Below are 27,744 nucleotides of genomic sequence, written 5' to 3' on the forward strand. Positions count from 1 at the left end.
ATTACAAAGTCAAATAACTTACTTTGGTGGACCTTACTCCATTGGCAACTACAACGGCACTCGGTGGAGCGCATACCTCTGCCAGGCTGAACAGTTTAGGTTTTTCATCGCACTGATCGGATCTGGATTCAGACCTGAACCAAAATCGACTCGGCTTGTTCTTGTCACTTACCCAACTCGTCCACCAAGCTTTGTCATAAGTCGTCCAAAACTTTTTGAAATGTTATGCTATTGTTTTTGGCCCTATCACTCAATGGTAAAGAACCACTTTTTAAAATCTCAGATCCATATACAGCTCCAAATCTCCACGAACATCTAATCATTTCATCCAGGTCACATACCCAACCTGTCCACAAAATTTCACCCGAATCTGTCCACAACTTTTTGAGATATCCTGTTCACAAACAGACAAACAAGAAAGACACAGTGCAGAGCACGATACTTGCAAAATTCACCCCCCCCCCCCAAAGGTTGCCATGGGGACATCAAATTGTCCATTTATACAAGATTTAAAATGACAATCATAATCACAGCGCTGGTCAATCGGATGAAAACTGATTATTTCTCAGATGAAAATTGATGATTTTAGAAGTTTGACCTTGAGTTGACTTTTGACTTTTTGGCTTCCAAAATAGATGCTTTCCCAATTCAGTTGTGCACGATGCAATTGCTATTTACATTTCAGGTTAATTGGATGAGAATTGATGATTTTTCAGATTAAAACTGATGATTTCAGAAGTTTGACCTTAAGTTGACTTTTGACCTTTTGACCTCAAAATGAGTTGCTTTCCCATTCAAATAATGCAATTGCTGTTTAATATTCAAGTTAATAAGAGGTAAAATGATAATTTTTCAGATGACAATTGATGATTTCACAAGTTTGACCTTGAGTTGACTTTTGACCTTTTGACCTCAAAATTAGTTGCTTTCCCATTTCAATAATGCACTCTGCAATTGCTGTTTAATTTTCAAATTAATAAAAGTAAAATGCCAATTTTTCAGATGACAATTGATGACTTTAGAAGTTTGACCTTGAGTTGACCTTGAGCTAAATATAGTTGGTTTTCCAGTTTAGTGACCCAATATGCAAATGATGTTCAACTTTCAAGAAAACCGGATGAAAAATGCCGATTTTTGAAATTTGACCTCAAGATGACCTTTGACCTTTGACCTAAACATCAATAGGTTTCTCAGTTGTGACTACCATGACAACTTGGTAAAGTTTCATGACGATGGGTTTAGAATTGTGACCTACAGGCGAGTGACAGACAAAGAAACAGACATGAGAGAAAGCATAACCTCCATCCACCTTCGGTATCACAGAATATACCAACATATTCTGTGATAAATGCATGTGCCTTTTTCTCTCTGTATGTCGTCTTTGGATTACCCAGTTAACACACGCAGCCAAGATCAGGATGGAATGATAGATTTATTCGACTAGCAACGGTACCCGCCCTATGGGCGGGGCTTCAAGTGGGAGGCCCAAATGAAAAGGCAAAATAACAGAAATTGAAGGTTTTTATTTTATTTTAATCGATTTATATAAACATCCGTTAAATATCACACGCAAATCATCAAAATCTAAACAGCATTTGTAGAATTTCAATAAAAGCCACATCACTGTTCATATCGGTAAATATTATTCCATCGTGTTTGGAAAAACTGGAAAATTGGTAAAATTGAAAATTGGAAAAATTGGAAAATTGGGAAAAAATTTGGAAAAACAATATAGCCTATTTTACTCCAGGAGGTCCCAGGATTACCCACCCAAAATTTCGTTGCGATCGGTTCAGCCGTTTTTGCGGTACCTGGGAACAGACGGACAGACAGACAGACATTTGGTGAATTATAGTAAGATTCGTGCCCCACCTCGAAGGTCACAGCCAACCAATCCAATGCGTCCTTGTACCACAAAGCCTCCATGGGTGAGATAGGAACGCGTCATGGGTTTTACTTTTCCTCATCTGTGAGTTTTGATACCATTTGAGGGTTTTACAGTGGATGTAACAGGTCAGTGAGTTTTAACTTTTGATATCAATTTGCAGGTTACACGGGCAGTCGGCATTTGACTTTGTGGGGAATGTCATAACCATTGGCTCTTGAAAACCACGAGGGCTCCTTGAAAAGGTCACGATCGTTGCTTTTGGTTCTTCATCTGCTCTGAGTGATGATTCCACGTTTGCTAAAGAACATAACTGCAGAACATAATCTCATTCAACTCACAAAATCACTCAGTTAAGTTAATTAGCTGCTTTACGTGGAACATCCAGCTCATGTTGAATTGCATAAAAATACCACTTAGGATGACATGAAAACTTTGTGCAGATGTAGAACTAGATGTTTGGCGCAGCACACTTACGTGGCAGTAAATGCCCTCTCATCACCTCTCTTACCCAAATAAAGGAATCCTGTGTAGGAAAGCGCCCGACTCGGTGGTGTTAGTTAGAGCTTCTGCTCTGAGTCTGGCAGGTCGGTGGTTTGAACCCCGGCCGAGTCATACCAAAGACTTTTAAAATGGTATGTGCTGCTTCCTTGCTTGATGTTCAGAATTTAAAACGATGGAGCGCAGACAAACAATGCTGGGAAGGCCAATGGAAAACCTCTCATTATAATACCTCTCCCACCCCCACTTCCCTTCCCACGCCTCCTCCCCCTAAGCCCTCTACCTCCCACAGATCTCCCGATGTCCCTGCTCTCAAATGTTGTACTTGTGTCCTTCCCTCTCTCTCCCCATCTTGTCTCCCACTCCCTTTATTTCGTCTTATGTGTCCGTTTGTGTTTTTTTGTCATTAATGTTAGCTCTTACACGAGCCTCGATCTTGTATACAAAAAAAACAAACAAAAAAAACCCCTCACCAAAAACTGCTTCAGCAGCAACAAGACTCTCTCTGTAAAAAGTTGTTGTTAGGAAACGTTGTTGTTAGGATTTGCCCTTATCTAACATCAAACTCAAAAAAAGAGGAAAGTATCCTACATGAGGATAAACTCTAGTTTATGTTTTTACTGTAGCATTGTGTATAGTATCTTACACGAGTTATATAGGATGTCCTGTTGTTGTGGAAATACTAGATCATTCAGTCTGACATGGTACACTCCACTTAGTGTACAGCAGTCTTTGAAGACACGTCAACAGTATACATCGTCAACAGTATACATCGTCCAAGAAAGACCTGAGAAAAGTTGTCATTGCCTTGCCAATTACATTCCCAAAACCTAATGGTTGTGCAGAGTGTATGTAGTATCAGCCACATGGTGGTGTAGACTCATTCTCCCTCCATACGCCATTTCCAAATAATCTCATCCTCCATATACCAAGAGGGTTCAGCAGTCGAAGCGTGAAAGTGTGATAACATTGCCCCCAATCGGCTCCCTTCTTTATCCCAGTGCTAGAATAAGGCCTATACCCTGGTCGAGTGCAGGCAGACCAGCAGGCCGGTTGCGAAGTATCATGGCTGTCGAGTAGAGAAACATGTGGGAACATTCCGGGTGCCGAGAGAAAGGGAAACATTAGCAATGCGATCTCGATCCCTCGCACTAAGGCCTGTTGTGGTCAGTGTTCTGGGAACATTTCTCACCAGGATGGATGTGAGTCGAGGAATAATAACTGATTTCATTAATAAAGATTTTGAGAATAAGGAGAACTTCTTTTTAACTTTCTGAACACTCGTCATATCTTTCCCAACCATGGGGCCTGATCTGGGAATACCAACACAAACATGAGGAATATTTGAATTACTGTCCACAACACTATCTTCTAATGATTGGCATGAAAATTTTTGACTGCCAAACCTCATTTCATGCTGAGAATTTCAAGCTAGCACGGTTTAACGGGTTGAGGCAGGAAACGCATTACGGTGGTCTCCGGGGTGTTTACCCTTTGACCCCAGAGGACCTCCCCCGCTGCCACACATAAGCAAGGGACGCATTCCCGAGGACTGCGGCCTTGCTCTGATCTGCCCTGGGGTCCAGGCCTAGCCCAAAGCTTGAGCATCGGAATGGAAAGATGGAGGTCGTAGGTTAAAATGCATCCTTGCCTTGCGATTTCTTCTCTCTACCATCCCCTTCCCAATCTCTTGCCCTCCTCCACGGTCTCCTTCCCCACTGTGCTGGGCCTAGCTCTTGTCCAACGGACCAGAACAACTGAAAGGTCCCTGTCACCGTAAGGGGTCAATCACTGAAGCAGTCATGGGGCATGCAATCTAGTTGTTGCTAAATTCTCGCCTTCAGGTCATAAGGTTACCTATAGCTGTGGAACACAATCCTGACCTGAGCACACCTGGTCGTGGAATGCAAGAGTAGAATTAGCCAGTCATTTTGACAATACCACATTTCTTATACCTTGTGTGTCCACTTACAGTGTGGTTATTGACGTTTGCCTTTGGTTGAAATCTCAGCTTGCACCTGAGAGCACCTTTGACTGTTTACACAAAGAATAGTCCAAAAACATGTTAGTACTCCCTATTAATATGTATAATGAAAGTGACTGATAAGTGTCCATGTTCACGTTGAGATAACAGCCGCTTACCAAGTATGGCTGAATCTTTCAACTTTAGAATGGGCAAAAATTGTCCGAAAGCAATGAGAGGATGTGACATAACAAACAGCACAGACCAAAACAAGAAACAAGAGGGAAACGAAACGGGTATATGCGAGATAAATGAGACGTGTAAGTGAAACTTGACAGACAGAACAGAAACGTGACATGACTTGCTTTCTTGCGGAAAAAAAGTTTTGCAAAAACAAACAGTAACTCGTTAATTTTAAGGAGGTAGGCAAGAAAGCAAAGACAATAATGCGCTCCACTTAGATTTCGGGCAGGAATACCCTGTGGGAATGTCAAAATTTGACGTCATTTCCTTCAGCATTGGGGGCCATGGGATACATCGCTTGCTCTCATTACATGGGGTCTGTCAAATAATAGACTGTCAAACGAGACCACCATACTGAGTGAACGTGAATATCCCCATTCTGTCTGAGTAATTGATCCAGGGGTTTGGAGTGGAAGGTGAGAAACATTCTCATCCTCCTCGACCTCAGCGCCGCCTTTGACACCATCGATCACACCATCCTCCTCACCCGACTTGAAACCACCTTTAACATTACCGGCACTGCCCTCTCTTGGATCAAATCATACCTCTGACAGACGCCAGTTCATCTCCATCAATAACTGCAAATCCCCCACTGCTCCCCTCCCCCAAGGTGTCCCCCAAGGTTCAGTTCTTGGCCCCCTCCTCTTCATCCTGTACCTGTCCCCCCTTTGTCACTTAATCCACCGTCATGGTCTCCAATTCCACTGCTTCGCCGATGACATCCAGCTTTTCATCTCCACCAAGTCCATCTCCACCGCCACCCACTCTATCCTGACAAACTGCATCACTGAAATAAAATCCTGGCTTCAAATCAAGTTCCTCAAACTTAACTATGATAAATCTGAAATAATCATCATTGGCCCAAAAACGCTCACCAAATCCACCCATAACTTTGCCCTCAACATCGACGGTTTCCCAGTATCCACCTCCCCTCACATCCGGAATCTTGGCATCATCTTTGACCAAACCCTCTCCTTCGACAAATACACTAAACAGATCACAAAGACAGCCTTCTTTCACCTGAAAAACATCGCCCGTCTCTGTCCATCCCTCTCCTCCACGGCTGCAGAAACCCTCATCCACGCCTTCATCACCTCCCGTCTGGACTACTGCAACAGCCTCCTCTATGGTTCACCCTCAATAATCACCAATAAACTCCAATACATTCAGAACTCCGCCGCCCGTCTACTCACCCATTCCCGGACCCGTGACCACATCACCCCCGTCCTTTACAAGCTTCACTGGCTCCCCATCCCCCAGAGAATCCAGTACAAAATCCTCCTTTTGACCTACAAAGCCCTCCATAACCTGGCCCCATCCTACCTGACTGACCTCCTCTCCAGACACACTCCCACCCACAACCTCCGCTCCGCTGGTACCAACCTCCTGACCCCCCCCCCCCCATCCGGACCAAATTCAGATCTTGGGGGGACAGGGCCTTCTCCATCGCTGCTCCCACCCTCTGGAGCTCACTACCTCACACCATCAGAGATTCCTCCTCACTCACCACATTCAAAACATCACTCAAGACCCACCTATTCAACACTGCATTCAACATTTAACCCACAGCATTTAACCCCTGACTATCTCTTCTCCTTCTCCTTCCTTTTGCTTTGATTATTTACCTATTGATTTTTGTCTTTTTGCACTTGTTTTTTGTACTCTGTCAAAGCGCCTTTGGGCTTCTTGAAAAGCGCTGTATAAAATAAATGTATTGTTATTAAATGATCATTTTGAGGTGTATTATTAACTGAGGGTATTAACTTGTGTTTAATTTCATCATTGTTATTCATCCAAAATAAATACGTAAACCAGTATTTCATATGCTCTAAGCAGGATTATGGTGACGGGTGGGTGGTAGGGGGGGGAAAGATGCACCTGCTGGAGGGGTGGTGCAGGATGTATCCCATTCACCCCCCACTAGGTATACAGTAGCCACCCCAACGCAGCTTCTGATTGATACTAGTACATATATAATTGACATATGTGGGAGAATTACGTGCCCAGACTGGGAATAACGAACCCAGGTCCTCTGGTGAACCATACCACTGCTCTGCCATCTGAGCTATCTCGCCAACCCTGACCAAGTGACTCCATAGGAGCACCAATGGCTCTTCCTCCTGTAAGTAAGGATCTTCCTCCCGGGAAGCAGTGGTCTGCCAACGTAATTTTCCCACATATGTCAATTAATTAGTTATCATCCTGTTCATTTATTCAATTGTGTTTCTACGCCCCCAGTGGTGTTTATAATAGCGGACATGGATTTGTATCCCCCCCCCCCCCGCCCCCATTGGAGGAAGACCCCCTCGTTATCAGGCCGTTGGTGCTCCTATGGTTGGCATCGAGTGCCCCGGAAGCATTGACGGAAAGAGAGTAACAATTCTATGTGTAGGGAAAATTGCATGCTTGGTCAGGGTCGCCCAGATAGCTCAGATGGCAGAGCACTGGTATGATTCACCAGAGGACCTGGGTTTGATTCCTGGTGTGAGTGCATACATTTCCCACATATATCAACTTAAATACATATATATATATATATCTGAAGTCCACTCCAATTTGGTACAAACAGGAATGAGCAGGATCAGCCTCAGGCTGCAGAGTGGAGTGCAGCTATGTACATTGGTTGGCAGTGCCTTTCTTTAAAACAATGTACCAGATTAACCAAATATATTGGTACCAGGTACCAAAACCCGATTAACCTTAATGATATATATATATATATATATATATATATATATATATATATATATATATATATATATATATATTTGTACAGTACACACACACAGCTTTTTTCACACTTAGCCCCACACAGGAATTTAATTCCTGTTTATATAAAAATTGTAGATGAGTTAATCTGCATATACTTCCGCTTACATCCGGGGTCTGCCAAGCAGGCACGTAAGACATCGGACATTATAAAGCTCGCAGTGTTAAGTGTGGAAAATTCTGAGGAGATTTCGGCTTGCTCAAAAGCGCAGTGGGCTGTCACTGCAAAAGTGATGGAGGTCCTTGGTTCGAGTCCCGTGTTGTCAGAGTTTTTCACACTTAGCCCCACACAGGAATTTAATTCCTGTTTATATAAATAAATAAATAAAAATATATATGTCTATAAATATTTGTACAGAACATACACACACACAAAGCTAATGGGAACTTCTTTTGCCACCTTTTTTGACAGAGGAATCTTGCCCCACCTTACCATGTCATAAGTATCAAGTTTTTCTCTTAGTCCCCTCCCCTTTCCCCAAACCCATTGAGTTTAGGCAAATTAAGATTCTCTCTGCGCACCAGACCTTGTGTGTTCCCGAAGACGTCCAGTATTTTTTGAGTGCTGGAGAAGTTGCACCTCTACATGCTTGGTTGCCGCCCCAGATTCTTGCAGTTGTTGCTCCAACCACCATGTGTGATTCTGCACCTGTGATGATTCATGAATAATGGATTTGAGAAGGTATGATATATATGAAATGACAAATTACAAGAAGCTGTATCCAGTCATATAACTACAAAGCAGAAACCAAAAAATGGCCACTTTGACCACACACGTTGGATCAAGAAGAAAAATTAAAATCACTCTGCAGAACCAATATATCCAAAGAGACTCATAACACAAGCTGGAGTTCAATCTATGCATACGGAACAAATTTGAGGGAGCATCACATTTGGGGATGAAGAACAGTTCTATCATGTCCGACAGAGGTGCTTCCAGAAACGACGTTCATCCAGACTGTCAAATTTGCAACATTCAAGGTGCAAAGCTTATATGCTCAGTGGGGCTTTCCTTGTCAATCAACTCATATGTTTATATAAGTCGATGATGACGAGATGTACCACACCCTTTTCAGAGCGTTAGTGCTGCCAAAACAGTTTTTTGGCACGGATTGTGCTGGATTGTTTGTCATTGCCTTCTGAGCACTCAGTCAGGGCAGTAATTAATAATTTGTTCAGTGTGCCGATGATAGCTCGCATACTCTTCACAAAGGACACTGTGGGATTTTATGGTCCACCAAATAATGTTAGTAGACAGGACGCCGCATTTAACTTCCACCCGAGGGACACAAATTGATGTAAACGCGCGACATGTGAAACATCAGGGTGACAATTTATAACTGGTCTGAGATACAAACTGAAACTAGACAGCTACGAGGTGAGTGGGCAGATCTTTAGGTTATCCTGATATATACATATATATATATATACATATAATCATATATATATATATATATATATATATATATATATATATATATATATATATATATATATATATATATATATATATAAGTAGTGTAATAATGTTGCTTCTGGGACACCTCCGTTTAACATGGGAAATCCCTATCTAATGTCATTTACCCCCTTGTCTTTTTCAAAAATCATAAACACCTCTATTTCTCCCACCCTCATCTTTATGAACCTTTTGTCTGTAGTACCTATCCTTAATGTTGTTCATTAGACCACTCAAACACTACAAATATTTGTTTTCTCTTATAGACCTATCATCCTTCTTCTACATATCATCTGGCAGATTAATCTTTGACCCACTCAAACATTGACCCATTCACTTCCATATTAATTCTTTCCCTCCCTCATTGCCCCTAAACACCTATATTTCTCTCACCCTGTTCTTTACGAACCTTCTAACCTTTTGACATGTTATCCTTATTCATTAGACCACTTAAACACCTGTGATCCTTCTGACCTCATGGACCTTTTAACCTTTTACTCTTAATATCATCTGGTGAATATAACCCACTCAAACAACGACCCTACAAATATTTGTTTATGCGTGGGAAATAATTTAATTCTCCTACAACTCTCTTCACCATCTAATATATTAACAAAAAATATGTTTGAGTTTGGTTCTTTATTAAGATATTTTAACTGAGCTAAGATAAAATGGTAAACCTCCCTCAATGTTCTTGTTTGAGCACCTCCAGTGCCACATACCATTTTTTGGTAAGCTCCGCCCACTTTTTGGTAAACCACGCCCATTTTTACTAAGCCCCACCCACTTTTTGTTAAGCCACGCCCACTTTTTACTAAGCCCCGCCCACTTTTGCTAAGCTCCTCCCACTTTTGCTAAGTCCCACCCACTTTATAAACTCTTCAGCATTGTATCATTTCCAGGTAATACATTACATCATTTTCAGGGAATTTCCATCACATCATTTCCAGTTAAGACACGCCCAGGGAATTTCCACAGGAAGACACACCCAGTCCTTATAAAAGGCACCGACCACACAGGCTTTTTCAAACACGCTTTCTGCTTCACTTGAGAATGGACTACTATGCCGAAATGGAATGGGATAACTTTGCTATTCCATGGAGTCCTACTACCTGTGTAGAACTCAACCTTCAGATTGATGAACTGGACTCGAACCTCTTATCAATGGAGGTAAGTTTGTTTATTTATTTATTTATTTATTTAATTTTTTTTTTTTTTTTAAGATGAGACTCGTGTAAGAGTTAACAAAGTTTATTTTAATATTCATAGAGCTTGATTTATACAAATAAAAAATATTGTATTAAATTAATACATTGTTATTTTCTTTCACAGGAAATTGTATCTGAGATACGAAATGAAAATTCTGCTTTTAACACAACTTGGGATGAAGTTATTTTTTTGTTTGAAGACATTTTGAACAACCAAGACCCCCAGAACGAGTTCTACCTTGATGACCCAGCCAAAGAGTTATACCTTGGAGATCCACAAAATCCTGAAAAAGAGTTTTACCATGATGATACTTGTTGTGAGTTATCAAAACAAAACCCACTGAACAAGTTCTACCTTGATGAGCCAGAATACAAGTCATACATTGGAGACCCACAAATTTCTGAAAATTGGGAAAGGAGAGTTCTCCCTGATGGTCCGCAGTTATACTATGTGAGACACATCATAGAAACCCTAAAAAATTGGGCAAGGAGAGTTCTCCCTGATGGTCCGCAGTTATACTATGTGAGACACATCATAGAAACCCTAAAAAATTGGGCAAGGAGAGTTCTCCCTGATGGTCCGCAGTTATACTATGTGAGACACATCATAGAAACCCTAAAAAATTGGGCAAGGAGAGTTCTCCCTGATGGTCCGCAGTTATACTATGTGAGACACATCATAGAAACCCTAAAAAATTGGGCAAGGAGAGTTCTCCCTGATGGTCCGCAGTTATACTATGTGAGACACATCATAGAAACCCTAAAAAATTGGGCAAGGAGAGTTCTCCCTGATGGTCCGCAGTTATACTATGTGAGACACATCATAGAAACCCTAAAAAATTGGGCAAGGAGAGTTCTCCCTGATGGTCCGCAGTTATACTATGTGAGACACATCATAGAAACCCTAAAAAATTGGGAAAGGGAAGTTTTCCCTGATGGTCCGCAGTTATACTATGTGAGACTTATCACGGAAACCCCCAATATTTCTGAAAATTGTGGTTTTACCTTGGGGACTTGGAAAGATGGTTATATTTTTGGAGACTCGGAATGGGGGTTTTGTTTTGATGACTCGGAATGTGATACCTATCTTGGAGGCTCAACAGGAATGTGGTTATACCTTGGGAACTTGGAAAGTTGGTTTTATTTTGGAGACTCTACCTGTGGGGTTCCTCTTGGAGACTCTTTGGATTCTAAAGCAATGAACAATGTTCTTTATTTAATGACGCTTGATTTAAGCAATATCAAGAAAGTTCGAGGAAGAAAATGCTGGAAAATTCTTTCTTCCCATTTCTACTTCTTCAAACTTAAAAGCCTTGAAAGACAGAATTGGAGGAAGAGGAAAAAAAAAAAAAGAAATACGTATTTAAAAAAGAAGAAAAGAAAGATTATGTTAGGGTTTGGGTGGGATTTTGAATGTGAGGGTTAGGGATGGGGTTGGGTTAGGGTTGGGATTTTGAATGTGAGGGTTAGGGTTGGGGTTGGGTTAGGGATGGGGTTGGGTTAGGGATGGGGTTGGGTTAGGGATGGGTTGGGTTAGGGTTGGGATTTTGAATGTGAGGGTTAGGGTTGGGGTTGGGTTAGGGATGGGATTGGGTTAGGGTTGGGATTTTGAATGTGAGGGTTAGGGATGGGTTGGGTTAGGGATGGGGTTGGGTTAGGGATGGGGTTGGGTTAGGGATGGGGTTGGGTTAGGGATGGGGTTGGGTTAGGGATGGGGTTGGGTTAGGGATGGGGTTGGGTTAGGGATGGGTTGGGTTAGGGATGGGTTTGGGTTAGGGATGGGGTTGGGTTAGGGCTTGGGTTGGGTTAGGGTTTGTATATTATTATGACTCACTCGCACATACACACACACACAAAAGTTAAGCCCCAACTAAAAAGTTGTGGGATTCTGTGTTTGGGGTTCACAGATTTAAAAACGTATCCCCATTATACACACACAAAAGTTAAGCCCCAACTAAAAAGTTGTGGGATTCTGTGTTTGGGGTTCACAGATTTAAAAACGTATCCCCATTATACACACACAAAAGTTAAGCCCCAACTAAAAAGTTGTGGGATTCTGTGTTTGGGGTTCACAGATTTAAAAACGTATCCCCATTATACACACACAAAAGTTAAGCCCCAACTAAAAAGTTGTGGGATTCTGTGTTTGGGGTTCACAGATTTAAAAACGTATCCCCATTATACACACACAAAAGTTAAGCCCCAACTAAAAAGTTGTGGGATTCTGTGTTTGGGGTTCACAGATTTAAAAACGTATCCCCATTATACACACACAAAAGTTAAGCCCCAACTAAAAAGTTGTGGGATTCTGTGTTTGGGGTTCACAGATTTAAAAACGTATCCCCATTACATTTTATTTATTTATTTATTATTTTCAAGGGTATTAGCTGCTTACTTGTGTTTTTTGTAATTCTTGTGAGTAAAATGAACCCAAGATTTCTTCTCCATTTAAATCATATAATTTGTAGGTCCAAGGGACTGTATCCATTACATCAATGATTTTAAATAATTCACGAGTCCATTTTTGTGTATAACCTTTCTCAAAATGACTTTTCCATTTGTATATTCTTACAATATCACCAACTTTAAACTTGGGCTTTCTCAAATTAATCTCCTTTTCATATTCTAATTTTGTAAATGTTTCTGATGGTTTTGATTGTGTTGATGAATGAACTGTATTATTGTAATTATCTACAATATCCTGAATTAAATACACCCATTTTTGAGAACCGAGTTGTGTGAATTTTTTATATAATTTCTCTTTTAAAGTACGATTAAAACGCTCAATAACAACTGCCTTTCCTTCATTAAAGGTGCTGTATAATTTAATACCCTTCCCCTTAAGAAATTTCATGAATATTTTGTTATAGAACTCTGTTCCCTCATCAGTCCATAACTTCTTTGGTTTCCTTTTATCCCGATCAAATATTAGCTTAAAGGCTAACATTAAAGTATCACCCCTTTTATTTTTTAAAGGGACAACCCAGGCAAATCTACTCCTCAAATCAATAACGGTTAAAGCATACCTGTATCCCCTGTCATTATTCAATTCAATTAAATCAGCGGACCATATGTGGTCAGTGTATTTAGAATAAACCTTCCTTCTTTTAAACTTTGTGATTATAGGTTTGTGTAATTCTTCAGCCAAAAGCTCCTCAGTCTTGATGGCATCATTAGAGCCTAATAGTTTTTTGAGGAATAACCAAGACCAAGTTTCAATTTAGCATTTATCAAATTTCTCACAATAAACCTATCAACTTTCTCTCTCAACGTTGGATTTTGTATCAAAGACAAATTATACAACATTTCGCTGTCGGCTTTATGTTTTTCAGTCAACGTAGTGGTTTTCCCATAAGCAATATCATGCTTCATACACACTTCGTCAACCCTATTTGTAGGTTTAGACCAAGGTTTAGGATTGTCAGCCTCATCTAATCTTTTATCCAAGTTTGTTCCTGGACCACAGAAAGAATACCCTGGAAGGTGTAATTCCCCTGGAATTCCAGTTGTTGTAAATTTACTTCCTGACAGAAACTTTTGTATGTCTCCTCCTCTTTTAGGAGAGATGAATTGGCACTTTTTAGAGCCACATACTTGACATATTCCTTTTTGATAAACTCTATTATTTTTAGCTTTAACATAAGAGATATTTTTAGATTTAGTTTTCTTTTTACATTTGAGACAATAACTCATATTTATTTATCAGAAAAATTCCGACAGAGTATCAAAACCTTTTTGGTTTTCAACATATACATTTCAATCTTTATTTTTAAAACATAAAGAATCCTAAGGAATGCCTTCACTCTCTCCTCCATTTATTTACAAATAAAAACTAACTAAAGTCAATGACACCAACATCATCAATCACATAATCTTTTCCTTCTTCTTCTTCTTCTTCTTCACCACTTTCTCGTTTAAATCTCTGAAATTGAAGACATTGACGTTCTTATTTTTGAAACCATTATCTTCATAAGAGTTGTTAATTCTTTAATTTCCTCTTCGGTGCGTTGAGATTGATTTATTTGCTTTAATACACTCAATCTTTTATGAATCTCAGTGATTTCCATCTTTTTATATTTTTCCTCCCTCTCTCTTTGCTCCCTCTCCTCCTCCTCCATTTTCTCCCTCTCCTCCTTCTCCTTTTTCTCCCTTTTCTCCCTTTCCTCCTTCTCCCTTTTCTCCCTTTCCTCCTTCTCCTTTTTCTCCCTTTCCTCCTTCTCCTTTTTCTCCCTCTCCTCCTTCTCCTCCTTTTTCTCCCTCTCCTCCTTCTCCTCCCTCTCCCTTTCCTCCTTCTCCTTTTTCTCTCTTTCCTCCTTCTCTTCTTCAACTCCTTCCTCATCCCTTGCTACCCTTGAGTTTGAACCCCAAAGAATATTATACATATACTCATCTGGATTTTGAGATATTCTTGTATCTATAATTATTTTTCTCATAATAGGATACCAATAAGATTTGTTGACGATTTCTAAAAGAGTTTTATATTTCATAACTTTGAGAAGTTCATTTTTATTTAATATTTTTAACAAGTCTCTATTTGTGGGTTTAACAATATCAGTATAAGGCCAGTTTTTTATGACAAAATTCCCATGTATATGCTCCAAATCATAAGGTATGTAATACCGAGCACCCTTTTCTTGTAGGTATCCTTGAATACAAAAATTATAATTCTCTTGTAGTCTTCTTCCTGCCATTTATGTATCAGAAATATATGTGAGATTAATATTATGACAGGTAATACCACCCCATCTTCCCACTACCAAATCGGTTTGTATTCCTCGGCTTTCTATCCTTATCTCATTACCTTCCTTCTTTGTCATGCGAACCATCGCTATACTATCATATATTTTTATTTTCTTAAAATCACGTATTTGTTGTTTACTAATTGTACTTCCACATAAATCCTTATCTTCACCAAGTGGATAATATTCTTCTTTACGAGACTGATTTAAATCATGTAGGTCTTCTATGTTTATTGAAAAAGACCAATTATACCCTAAATCAGGCATATCATACCCCCATTTATTAATTCGCATATTAACTAAATGTCCTTCTTTATAAAATTTAATTGTAAGCAGGTAGTTAAATTCAATGAGGAAAGGTGTATGGTCAGTATAACCAGGTGTTGTGGTTGTAAATTTTACTTGTTTCACAAAACGTGCTGTTTTCTTTAAAGATATATATTGTGATAAATCACTGAATCTAATCAAGTCATTCGCATCTGTAGGGTTTGGATAATTGATTAATTTATAAGTATTCTTCATATTAATATTTTTACTTACACTATATTTTTGTCGTTCAGCCTGTGCCTTTGTATAATAATTTGATAAATCAATATCCTGAGAGGATTTTCCAAAGATAGAACCATCTTTTCCAACATAGGTCATTTATATTAGATAAAAAATGATATCATAAAAATTTTCATTATTGTTGAGTTGAAATAATACATATAAACATAATTGGCCACAACATTTAGAATTAATTTCTTGAACTTGGAATGTTTGATAAACACCATTCTGTAAGAATTGTATTACTTCAACAGGTGGTGGCATACCATAACTATCAAAATAATATTTATCCTGACTATTATGAATACAAACCCAATGAGAACCATTCTGTGTGTCTAAATTCATAATAATATTCTTTGTATTCTTATTTATATGTGTTAATTCATCTCTCATACAAATAACCACATTATCAATTTTTAGTGTTTTACAATACTTAGCTAGTTCTATATTTGACGTTGTATTCTTTCCAAATTGTTTAAACCATTTATCCATTTATTTATGAGAAAGATACAATCCATTACCCCGTTTAGTTAGTTTAACACCCGCTTGAGCGATAGAGGAAAGCATATCTCCAACCAACAATCTAGCTTTATCAGGTAGACTTTCAAGTTTTTGAGCAAAATCTACAATTACACCACTTCCACTAATTTGTTTCTCCAACTCCTTGTTATGTCTTTCCAATTCTTTTTGAGCTTTTAGTTGTGCCTTCCTTTCGTTAGCAGTTTTTACCGCTGCTGAAATACCACCAGTCAATGCTCCCGCCGCACTTAAACCAGCAAATAAAGGAATTAGAAACGGGAGAAATCCTCCTCTTGACTCGTCTATTGAATATTTCTTTAACATAGGTTTCGTCATTTTAATTTTAAGTGATCCAACATCATTTAGTGTTTTTACTTGTGTGTGTGTGAGTAAAACATCAATTCTTACAGCTCCTTTTCTTTGAATTGTATTAACATTAATAATACAAGGCTTTTGATTTTGAATACAAGATGTTAATTTATTAAGATTGATTTGATTAACATATACCCCAACCATTTATTTATGAGAAAAAACCTATGTGATATTAATCATAACACCATTATCTGTATTAATCTGTAATTCTGTTTCCTCCAAAAGCAAACAATATGCATTAACCTCTTCACTCTCCCCTCTTTCAATGTATAGAGAAGTATCCACTCGATTAGACTTTATAGTTTCCTTTTGAGAACTCAGGTCAATTGCGTAGATTGTATAAAGTTTTTGAAACGCAACCATATCCAAAATAGGATCATTATTACCATTACTTTCACACACCTTTTGGTAGGACTTGTAGGCTTCCGCATAATCATTTTTTTCCCAATCAATTTCCAATCTATCTCGCGGATAAAATGTGCCATCAAGAGAAACCCGAAGTTGTTTCACCTTTGCATTATCACTCAGGGCATTATTCTTATTGGTACCGTCCTCTCCATCTGGTTTTTTAAAAATGAGCCAGAGGTATCGTGGCTTTCCTTGAAGAACACCTAAATTCCAAGTGTAGGTAGTGTGTTCCAGTTTAACGTGTTGACATCTTCTTTTAAGGTATGATACATTTAGCGGTTTCTTTGAGTTAAGTCTTCTATTTAACATCTCTTCCGTTTTAAGATTAGGAGTATATTCACTGATATACCAACACAAATCATTAATAACAAATTTATTATTTTCTCCAAAAGCATTTTCATCCCCAAAAAGCAATCTATTTACATTATCATTCCTTTGTAGTTGAAATCTAATTTTAAGCCCATACAAAACTTTATCATAATCACAAAATCCAAATATACCTTTCAGAGGTACTGCTACGGTAAAACTATTCTCAGCTTTTGCGTCATCATTATACATTGACTTCCTTTGACTATAACCAGGGTCTGCGTTTGTACCCGTTGACATATCAGGAATAAAACCCTCAACAGCTCCCTTACCCATTCTATCACTAAACGAATATAGTGTAAATTTCATCATTTCAGATGTAGCAGAGACATAATCAACCGCTTCAACCTCTTGTGTTCCAATATACAGGCGGACACTGTCAAACATTTTCCAGAAGAAATCATTTACGAGTGTAGCATTAGTATTATTCGCAGCCTTAGTGAATTTAAATTTACACAGCAAGAAACTATCAGCTATATTCAAGTAAGTTTGTTGATTATTTATTTCAAAACTTTTTGTTCCGTTTGAATTCCAGTCTGTTCCTGTTATAGCATTTACCTTAAAATAGTCTTCCTTTTTAGTGGAGTTTGAAATGATAATCGTATCATCCAAATCATAGATACTATCAATCGCTTCCATACTTGTATTTATATAGCATTAAAATTGTTGAAACCCTGACCCAAGTATTTTAATGATTTTTTGTCGTTCTTGTGAAGATAGTTGAGTTTTACCTTTTTTTATTTCTTTGATTGCTTGTAATTTATGAGACTCCTTTTGAGCATCTTTTATACTCTTTATAGCACCCGCAACGGAGCCCACGGCAGAAGCAGTTGAACCAATTAGGTCTTTATGTTTAAGGATGGTTGAACCAATACCCATTAGAGTATCAATTATCCCATCTCCTTTATTTCGAAATTGATGACCTACACCTCGTTGTCTCTTAGGTTTATAGTATCCTCTACCCACATACCTTGTATAGTCTGGTGAAAGGAACATGCCCTCCCCTGTAATTATTTTATATTTTCCCAACTCGTGTTTTCTCACAATAACCATTATTTATTTATTGAAAAACTTCACGTAGGTGAATTCTGATGGATATAATTTCATCATTAAAGGATATCATACGATTATCTTGGTCGGTTATCCTAAAATTTACTCTGTATATGGTTTTTCCTGACACAGGTAAATAGACAAGATTTTTTGGTTCCATATTAAATTTATAACCAATCGGGGTTGAGTATGCACTGAATGAAAATATTGTATTTGTTCTTATTCCATCGTTATAAGCACCATCAATCAAATCACAATGAATTAATACTGAATTTATACCGGAGGATATTTGGATAACATTATCACTGTAAAACGTCCCGTTATTTTCAATCTTTTTTGAAGAGAAACCCAATAGCTCTCTAAACGAATTTTCAATCGTGAAATCAACTTTATAATTATTTTTAAGTTTAATAGTTGATTTTGAAGTGTGTTTTTGAATATCTATTACAATATTTTTTGGTTCATCACCTTTTTCTTTCATAAGGCGAGAGACTTCTGAAGATATTTGAGAAATCTCGTAAGCTCCAGGTGAAACGGTTATAGTTTTATATCCACTTCCTGGATTATAACTAAACTTGTTGTTTTTCTCTGTGATATTAAAAAGGGTATTGTAAGTTTCCATTGACAACAAAGATGCCTCATATGAGGTAAGGGGGTCAAGTTGTAGTGGGTAAGGGAATGAAGCTGTGTAATCGCTCGTTGTGAAATTAAAACTAAGAATTGTGCTTCTCATCTTATTTAATATCTAATAAAATATCTTTGTATTGACATTTATTAATTATTTTCATGTTCATCAACTGATCTAAAATGGCTGAGGATTCATTAAAACAATTGTTGTTTCCAGCCTTCTTACTACCTAACAACAATAATAGCCTATTAACTAATTGTGATGGGTCATTTGGAAGAAAACTAACACCCGAACCAAGCTTACTTAAAGCATCAATAATATGTTTCTCCTTCTCATTCTTCTTACTTTTACCAGCAACAGAAACTCCATAATCAAGTGCATTTAGCAACTCAATATATACCCTATCTTCCTCTCTTTCCATATCAAGTGGTTCCTCAAAATATTTTGAACCGCTGAATCCGGGGTTTGTTAGAAGAAACATTAATCTTGGAGTTAATTTAACATTTGGTTGAGTAGAACTCAAGAACATCAATTCATCATTAAATATCAATACCTTTTCTTCCACAAGATGAAACACTGCTGGTTCTTCTGTTGGAATGAGACCTGCTCTGGTTTTTGAACCCGCCGAATATTCATTGTTTTGAAGAGCTTCCACAACATAATTAGGGGGTTGATTTACCTCCTCAAGTTTCCGAAATAATCCCTCGTCATCATATTCTAATTCACCAAGTTCTTGTTTTGTTATCTGACTAAAATCTTTGAGCATTTGAAGTTTTTTCGGAGTAAATTCTACCGTGGGAACTGTAGGGTGTTGAGTTTTCAAAAGTGGTTTAAAGAATTTCTCTTGTTTTCTTTCAAAGGCTTCTTCACCAGTTAGTTTCTGTCTCCGTTTCTTCTTTATCTCTTCCTGTTGTTTAACAACTTTTGAAACTAATTGTTGATGTTCCTTAAACTTTCTTTCTCTTTCTTCAGTATTCATTTTCTGTATTTATTTATTGAAAAATATCATTTAGTATCTCATCTTGTTTCACAACAATATATTTATATTTTCCAATCGTGTGTTTCATATAATTTTCAAATTCTTTTTTACTACATAACGTAGAGCAATTATCTCTCCAAAAATTATTTACATCTATTGAATTTAACTTAAATAAAATAAAAGTATTGGCATTGTTTCTTATTGAGCGTCGAGGGAGTTGAAAATATGATTGACTAAGATATATACAATTACAAGAAGAATGTCTCCCTCTTGTATAGTAGCTATCCATTACTGTTTGGTTTCTCTCATTAACACAATCATCAAAGATGACAAGGTTCTTTTTTGATTTATCTAAATCTTGAGGTGAAGGTATATCATCCGTATTATCACTGAGAATACAAGTTATGGGTTTCGATTTTGATTTCTGTGTATCACAAAATAATTGTATTATATCATCAATATTATAATCATTTAGTTTGTTTTGAAGTTTAAATAAACCGATAATGTCTTCCTTTTTAAGACCCGCATTAAAACCCTGTGAGAGTAGTTGATACTCGGGTTGAAAACTTGACTTTGTAAAAATTATTAAATTATCATAATCTAAAAAATTAGAACCAAGGAGCATCTTTAAAAGTAAACAGGTTTTTCCACATCCGCTTGAACCAACTATTAGACATCTCAATGAATTTGGAATGTTTTTATGGTTATTAAATTTTATCTTATTTTCCCAAACGGGTAAAAAATCATTCATTTATATATTTGGAAAACAAGTTATCCAACTTTTTTTGAGCTATTTGAGAAACTCTATATTTTATCCTGAGTTCGGGTTTAATTTCAAAATAATCCATTATTTTATTTATATAGTATCTTGTATTAACATTTCCATTAAAATTATTTTGAATAATAAATATCATTAAACCCTTATACATTTCCTCAATACAATTAGTCTCTTCCCTTGAAAGAAATGGTGTATTATCATCACAATACTTAACATTCATCTCTCTTATTAATCTTGTAAAGTAATTCATTTTTGGTTCTAATTTAAAAGAGTTATATATTTTTTTATATTTCTTATTATCATTAATTAAAATTAAATCACAGAAAATACATTGTTTATATGAATCCTCATCATTAAGCCCCACTCTATCACAAGCCGGACAATTCTCTAATTTATCATATGGAGAGTCTGGAAATTCTAAATATCCTTCAGAACTTATCATATTTATGTGGTAAATTTTTACTTAAACTAAACGCAAGTTTATTCATTAATAAATACAATGTTTCAAAGCACAAAAGACAAATTTCAATCAATCTCTACTTCGGTGGAAGATATAGAAAAATATGTCAAAGATGTTAAATTGAACAAAGATAAATATGGAAATTTTTGGGTAAAACCAGTTATGGAAAATAACATGAGCCCCTCTATTTCATTTAAAGGAAGAGCTCTAACTATACCTGGAAAGACATCCATTAAAGTAAATCTAACAAAAGTTTCTCCTCTACTCCTGGCAATTTATTCAAAGCTTGAAAAAGTGATTAACCATGATACTTTGAAAAAGAATGATAAGACCATTAATAATTCTAGAGGAGACATTTGTATTTTCTTTAATAATCCAAAGGGTGTAGATCTAAGTAAAATGAATGATGTTAATATTTCTGGTGAAATGTCATTTCGTTCTATGATAGTTAGAGATTATTTAAAGATAACTTTTGATATAAAAATTGTAGAGATTGAATCTGTTAATGAAAGAAAGTATATAGATATTGATGGGAATATTTTTCTTGCTAATTAAATATGAGTCAATACAGCAGTGAAGATTTTACTATTTCATTGAACTCAGACGATAGTGATGATAGTATTTCATTGAACTTGGACGATGGTGATGATAGTATTTCATTGAACACAGATGATAGTTATGATACTAATAGTTTGTGCTCAAATGATAGTTATGAGAGTAGCTTTATTGATGACTCTGAGTATGATTCGGAGTATTCATGTGATAGTTATGACTTAGATGATTCTGAGTGAAAAAGTGTTTTAGTTTAAGCACAGCGATATATATAAAACGGAGCTGTAAAGCTCAAAAGTGTTTTATTTTAAGCACAGTGATATATATAAAACACCACGTTTTCTCACGCTATAAATATGGTTTATTGTGATACTTGCGAGAAGGAAGTAAAATATTATAAACAACATATTCTCACCGCAAAACATACATACAACATTTTAAACAAACTTTCCCCTCTTCCACCTGAAACAAAACACTGTTCTACATGTAATAAAAATATCCTCAAGAAAGGCTTCAAAATACATCTTAAAACAAATCTACATTTATCAAATTTTATCACAACTAAAAACTCTGATGGAGCATTCAAAGGACATATTAAAATAAGAGTCTTTAACTTCAAACCTCCTGAACCAGAGTCTATAGTTGATGCTGTAGAAATAGTTAAACCTGCTGTTCAAACGTTGATTGAAAAAACACTAAAGGAAATGAAACCACTTAAATTTTATATGGGAGTAAAATTAGAAATGACAAAGGATGAAGGAGTTATAGATGCACCATACATGAGAACTGAGCCACACTTTATATCTTCATATCAAGATTTTAAAACATCAGGAGTCTATGATGAACTTATTAAACAAGAGCAAGATGTGGATAATTCAATCGTAGGAAGTGGATTCAATATAGGAAAAATTATTTACATAGACATTCATATTCTTAAATCAGATCCTCTAAAAGCTTCTTCTTACATTGATTTACCCAGTGTTATCAAAAATAGAAAAGCAGTTATCAATATCAAAAATAAAGACAATAAATGTTTTCTCTGGTCTATTTTAGCACACTTACATCCTCCACATTTTCATGATGAAAGAGTATCTCATTATAAAAAATATGAGAATACATTAAATACGAAAGATCTAAAGTTTCCGATGACTTTAAATGATATTCCTAAATTTGAAAAGATGAATAATTTATCAGTTAATGTTTATGGTCTAACAGAAACAAACAACATTCAGGTTTTAAAGCTTTCTGACAATTGTAAACAAACTCATATTAATCTTCTATATTTTAATTCAGACGAAAATTCACATTATACATACATCAAAGATATTGCTAAATTAATAAAACCACAAGTCTGTAAGAGAACAAATAAAATATATATTTGTTTGCGTTGTCTTAACTTCTTCAATTCACAAGAAAGATTAGATAAACATTCAAATTATTGTGGCGAACATAAATCAACGGTAATCAATATGCCTAAAGAAGGCTCAAAGATCACATTCAAAGATGAAAATAAAAAGATCAAACATCCATTTGTTATATATGCTGATTTTGAAAGTATTTTAGAAAAAATTGATACTGCTTCTCAAGATCCAAAAGAATCATACACAAATAAATATCAAAAACATACTCCTTGTGGTTTTTGTTATTATATCAAATCATCCGTTGGTGATAAATATAACAAGTTAGAGATGTATAGAGGCTCAAATACCCCAGAGGAGTTTGTGAAACGACTAGAAAAAGACTGTGTTCGATTAACCAAGATAATGAGAGAAACCAATAAACCAATGTCCTTAACAAGTAAAGAAAAAAGGGAATTTATAAAAAACAATGTCTGTCATATTTGTGAGGAGAAAATTGGTAAAGGTCTAAAGGTTAGAGACCATTGTCATCTCACTGGTAAATATAGAGGTCCGGCTCATCAAAGTTGTAATATTAATTATCAACTCCCCTCTTTCATTCCTGTCTTTCTTCATAACAACGCTCATTATGATACACATCTATTTATCAAGGAACTCTCAAAGACTTCTGGAAGTATCTCAGCAATTCCAAACACGGATCAGAAATACATTTCATTCACAAAAACAATTCACACATCTCCTATTACTCATATCAGATTTCTTGATACATTTAAATTCATGGCAAGTCCATTGGTTAACTTGGTTCAAAATCTAAAAGAGTTTCCATGTCTTTCAGAGTATTTTTTAGATAAAGATTTTCTAACACAAAAGGGAATTTACCCCTATGACTATATGGACTCATTTGAGAGATTCAATGAAACACAACTTCCTTCAAAAGAAAATTTCTATAACAAATTAAATAATAGTCATATATCTGATAAAGATTATGTACACGCACAAAATGTTTGGGAAAAATATAACATCAAGAATCTTGGCGAGTATCACGATTTGTATCTCAAAACTGATGTGCTTTTATTGGCCGATGTATTTGAAGCCTTTAGATCTGTTTGTCGCACTGGATATGGATTGGATCCTGCTCACTACTACACAGCACCTGGATTGGCCTGGAGTGCGATGTTGAAAATGACAAAACAAGATTTGGATTTGATAACCGATGTTGATATGCTTTTGATGATTGAAAAGGCAAAAAGAGGTGGAATTTCACAAGTCTGCTCGAGTAGATACGCAAAAGCAAATAACAAATATCTTCCAAATTATGATCCAACGAAAGAGAGTTCTTACTTGATGTACTATGACGCGAACAACCTGTATGGCTGGGCAATGTCTCAGGCTCTTCCTTATGGAAAACTTAGATGGGTAAAGGAAAAAGACTACAAAAACGTTTTACAAGATGTATGTATCTCTACACAAAAAGAATTGGATGAAGAAAAAGTTGGTTATTATTTTGAAATTGATTTAAAATATCCAGAGGAACTCCATAACCTACACAAAGATCTCCCATTTGCTTGTGAGAAAGCAAGTCCAAAGAAAGAATGGTTGAGTGATTATCAACGATCGTTTGATATAGGTGAATCAACAGAAAAATTACTTACTACATTATATAACAAGAAAAATTATGTTCTACACCAAAGAAATTTGCGACAATATTTATCAAAAGGTCTAAGAGTAGAGAAGATCCATAGGGTTCTAAAGTTCAATCAAAGTCATTGGTTAAAGGGGTACATTGATTTTAATACACAAAGAAGAACAGAGTCAAAAACAGATTTTGAGAAAGACTTTTATAAATTGATGAATAATGCGGTCTTTGGTAAGACTATGGAGAATGTGAGGAAAAGACAAAATATCAGACTATCAACATCTTGGGAACAAGCATCAAAATTAATTAATAGACCGAGTTTTACTCGAGCTGAGGTCTTTACTGAGAACTTTTGTGCGATCCATTTGATTAAAGAGAGTATTGAAATGAACAAACCTATTTATATTGGAACAACAATTCTTGATTTATCAAAGTCATTAATGTATGATTACTTTTATAATAACTTGAGGAAGAAATATCAAAATGATGTTAATCTACTTTATATGGATACAGATAGTTTTATTTTGAAAATTAATACCAACGATGTTTATTCAGACATGAAAAGAGACATTAATATCTATGACACGAGTAATTACAGTCCAGAGAGTGAGTTGTTCTCTTCTAAAAATAAAAAGGTGATTGGAAAGTTCAAGGATGAATTAGGAGGAAATGTTATGAGTGAATTTGTGGGATTGAGGTCAAAGGCTTATGCTTATAAATACATTGTGAATAACGTTGAAAAGACTGATAAGAAGTTAAAAGGTGTAAAGAAAAATGTTATTAAAGAAACAATAAACTTTAAGGATTATTATAACTGTTTAACAACAAAGAAAGAAGAGTTTAGAAAGATTAATGGAATAAGAAGTTATAAACATCAATTATATTCAGAAGAGATAAATAAGAAAGCATTGGGGGCTTTTGATGATAAGAGGTTTATTTTAGAAAATGGAATTGATAGTCTCCCTTATGGTTATATAAGTATATAAGTGATAAGATATATATATAAGTGATAAGGTATATATAAGTGATAAGATATATATAAGTGATAAGTTAAAAAGGGGGGGGGGGGGGGTTGGGGATTTTAACGGGCTACCGCCGCCTTTTTTACTATTATATAAATGATAGAACCAAGTATCAACCAGACTAAAGAGTGGAGGTGTAATCAACCTTGGTATATAAATGGAAAACATAATGAATGTGAAAAATATCAAATAGGTATAATTGAAAAGGCAACTGGTAAAAAAGTTCACAAAACAAATAAGAGAATTAATTTAAATACCGGTGAATTGGGTAAAAAAGATGGAAATATTTTTGAGTGGACGGAAAACTTTGATGGTTGTCAGGAAAATATATACTTTAATTTAAAAATGGTATGTGGCACTGGAGGCGCTCAAGCAAGAACATTGAGGGAGGTTTACCATTTTATCTTAGCTCAGTTAAAATATCTTAATAAAGAACCAAACTCAAACATATTTTTTGTTAATATATTAGATGGTGAAGAGAGTTGTAGGAGAATTAAATTATTTCCCACGCATAAACAAATATTTGTAGGGTCGTTGTTTGAGTGGGTTATATTCACCAGATGATATTAAGAGTAAAAGGTTAAAAGGTCCATGAGGTCAGAAGGATCACAGGTGTTTAAGTGGTCTAATGAATAAGGATAACATGTCAAAAGGTTAGAAGGTTCGTAAAGAACAGGGTGAGAGAAATATAGGTGTTTAGGGGCAATGAGGGAGGGAAAGAATTAATATGGAAGTGAATGGGTCAATGTTTGAGTGGGTCAAAGATTAATCTGCCAGATGATATGTAGAAGAAGGATGATAGGTCTATAAGAGAAAACAAATATTTGTAGTGTTTGAGTGGTCTAATGAACAACATTAAGGATAGGTACTACAGACAAAAGGTTCATAAAGATGAGGGTGGGAGAAATAGAGGTGTTTATGATTTTTGAAAAAGACAAGGGGGTAAATGACATTAGATAGGGATTTCCCATGTTAAACGGAGGTGTCCCAGAAGCAACATTATTACACTACTTATATATATATATATATACATACATATATATATATATATATATATATATATATATACATACATACATATATATATATATATATACATACATACATATATATATATATATATATATATATATATATATATATATATATATATATATATATATATATATATATACATACATATGTAGCGGCTGCCGCTGGGGTTACACAATCGCCTTGCACCTATCAAGGACGCGGAGCGATCACCAGGCCGGGCTCGTCCAGGACGCCCGGGCAGGCCCGCGCTCGACTTGCCAGGCCTCGGTCGGGACGCCCGGGCAGGCTCGCCCTCGGCTTGCCAGGCCGCAGCCGGCCCGCGGGGCCACGCCCCCTGGCGCCAGGCCTGGGCAAACCCCCTGGCGGAATAGATATATATTGCCGACCGTAAAACGTTTTTCCCAGAGTGCCTGAGTGTTTGATTCTAATAAAGCAGCTCAGATGAATTCAAGCTTTTTGTCGCGTCCATTCTTTCGATCGACGTGGGAGCCACAGCTCCTTCATTGGTGACCTACCGACATGGACACGGCAGTCGCCCTTAAACTGCCTACCTTCTGGGAGGCTCACGCGGCGGTTTGGTTCGCACAAGCGGAGTCCCTGTTCGCCCTGCGGGGCATCACGGCGGACGACACCCGCTTCCACCACGTGGTCGCTGCGCTCGGTTCAGCCACCGCAGCCCGCGCCCTGAGCCTCCTCGAGAGCCCGCCAGCCGCGGACAAATACGGCGCGATTAAGAAGCTTCTCCTCGATGCTTTCGCCCTCCCAGCGGCGGAACGCGCACGGCGCCTGCTCGATTTGCCGGAGCTCGGCGACACGCGCCCTTCCGAGCGAATGGACTACATGCTTTCGCTGCTCGGCGAGCACTCTCCGGCATTCCTGTTCCGGGAGCTGTTCCTCCGTCAGCTGCCTAACCCGGTACGCCTCGCCCTGGCAAGCACGACGATCACAGATCCCCGGGCCCTTGCCAGAGAAGCCGACAAAATCTCCGCCGCGGGACAGCGCATCGCAGCGGCGACATGGGACCCGCCGCCGCCTGATGCACCATCCATGGCGCCCGAGCACCCGGCGCGTTCGACGGCCGAACTGCCGACGCAATTGGCGGCCGCTATACCGAGCCGACCACGTTCAGCACGACGTCCGAAGCCTCCACCCGACCAAGCGTGGTGTTCCTATCATGCCAGGTTCGGACAGAAGGCCCGGACATGCCGACCCCCGTGCACCTTCGGCGGGTCGGGAAACGGCCAGGCCGGCGTTCATTACCTGCCATGAGC

At 37.2% G+C, this 27,744-nt stretch overlaps 1 protein-coding gene across 1 annotated transcript in view; it reads right to left on the reverse strand.

Annotated features, from left to right (window-relative positions):
• Nucleotides 1-27,744, reverse strand: part of LOC137422373 (angiopoietin-2) — a 256,544-nt gene that overhangs the window by 84,972 nt on the left and 143,828 nt on the right. Inside the window, exon 4 of the mRNA XM_068109125.2 lies at nucleotides 7,889-8,010. Coding sequence (XP_067965226.1) covers nucleotides 7,889-8,010 — 122 coding nt within the window. The remainder of the gene's footprint in view (nucleotides 1-7,888; nucleotides 8,011-27,744) is intronic.

This window comes from Myxine glutinosa, chromosome 2, assembly GCF_964187855.1.
Source record: "Myxine glutinosa chromosome 2, kmMyxGlut1.1, whole genome shotgun sequence".
NCBI lineage: Eukaryota > Metazoa > Chordata > Myxini > Myxiniformes > Myxinidae > Myxine > Myxine glutinosa.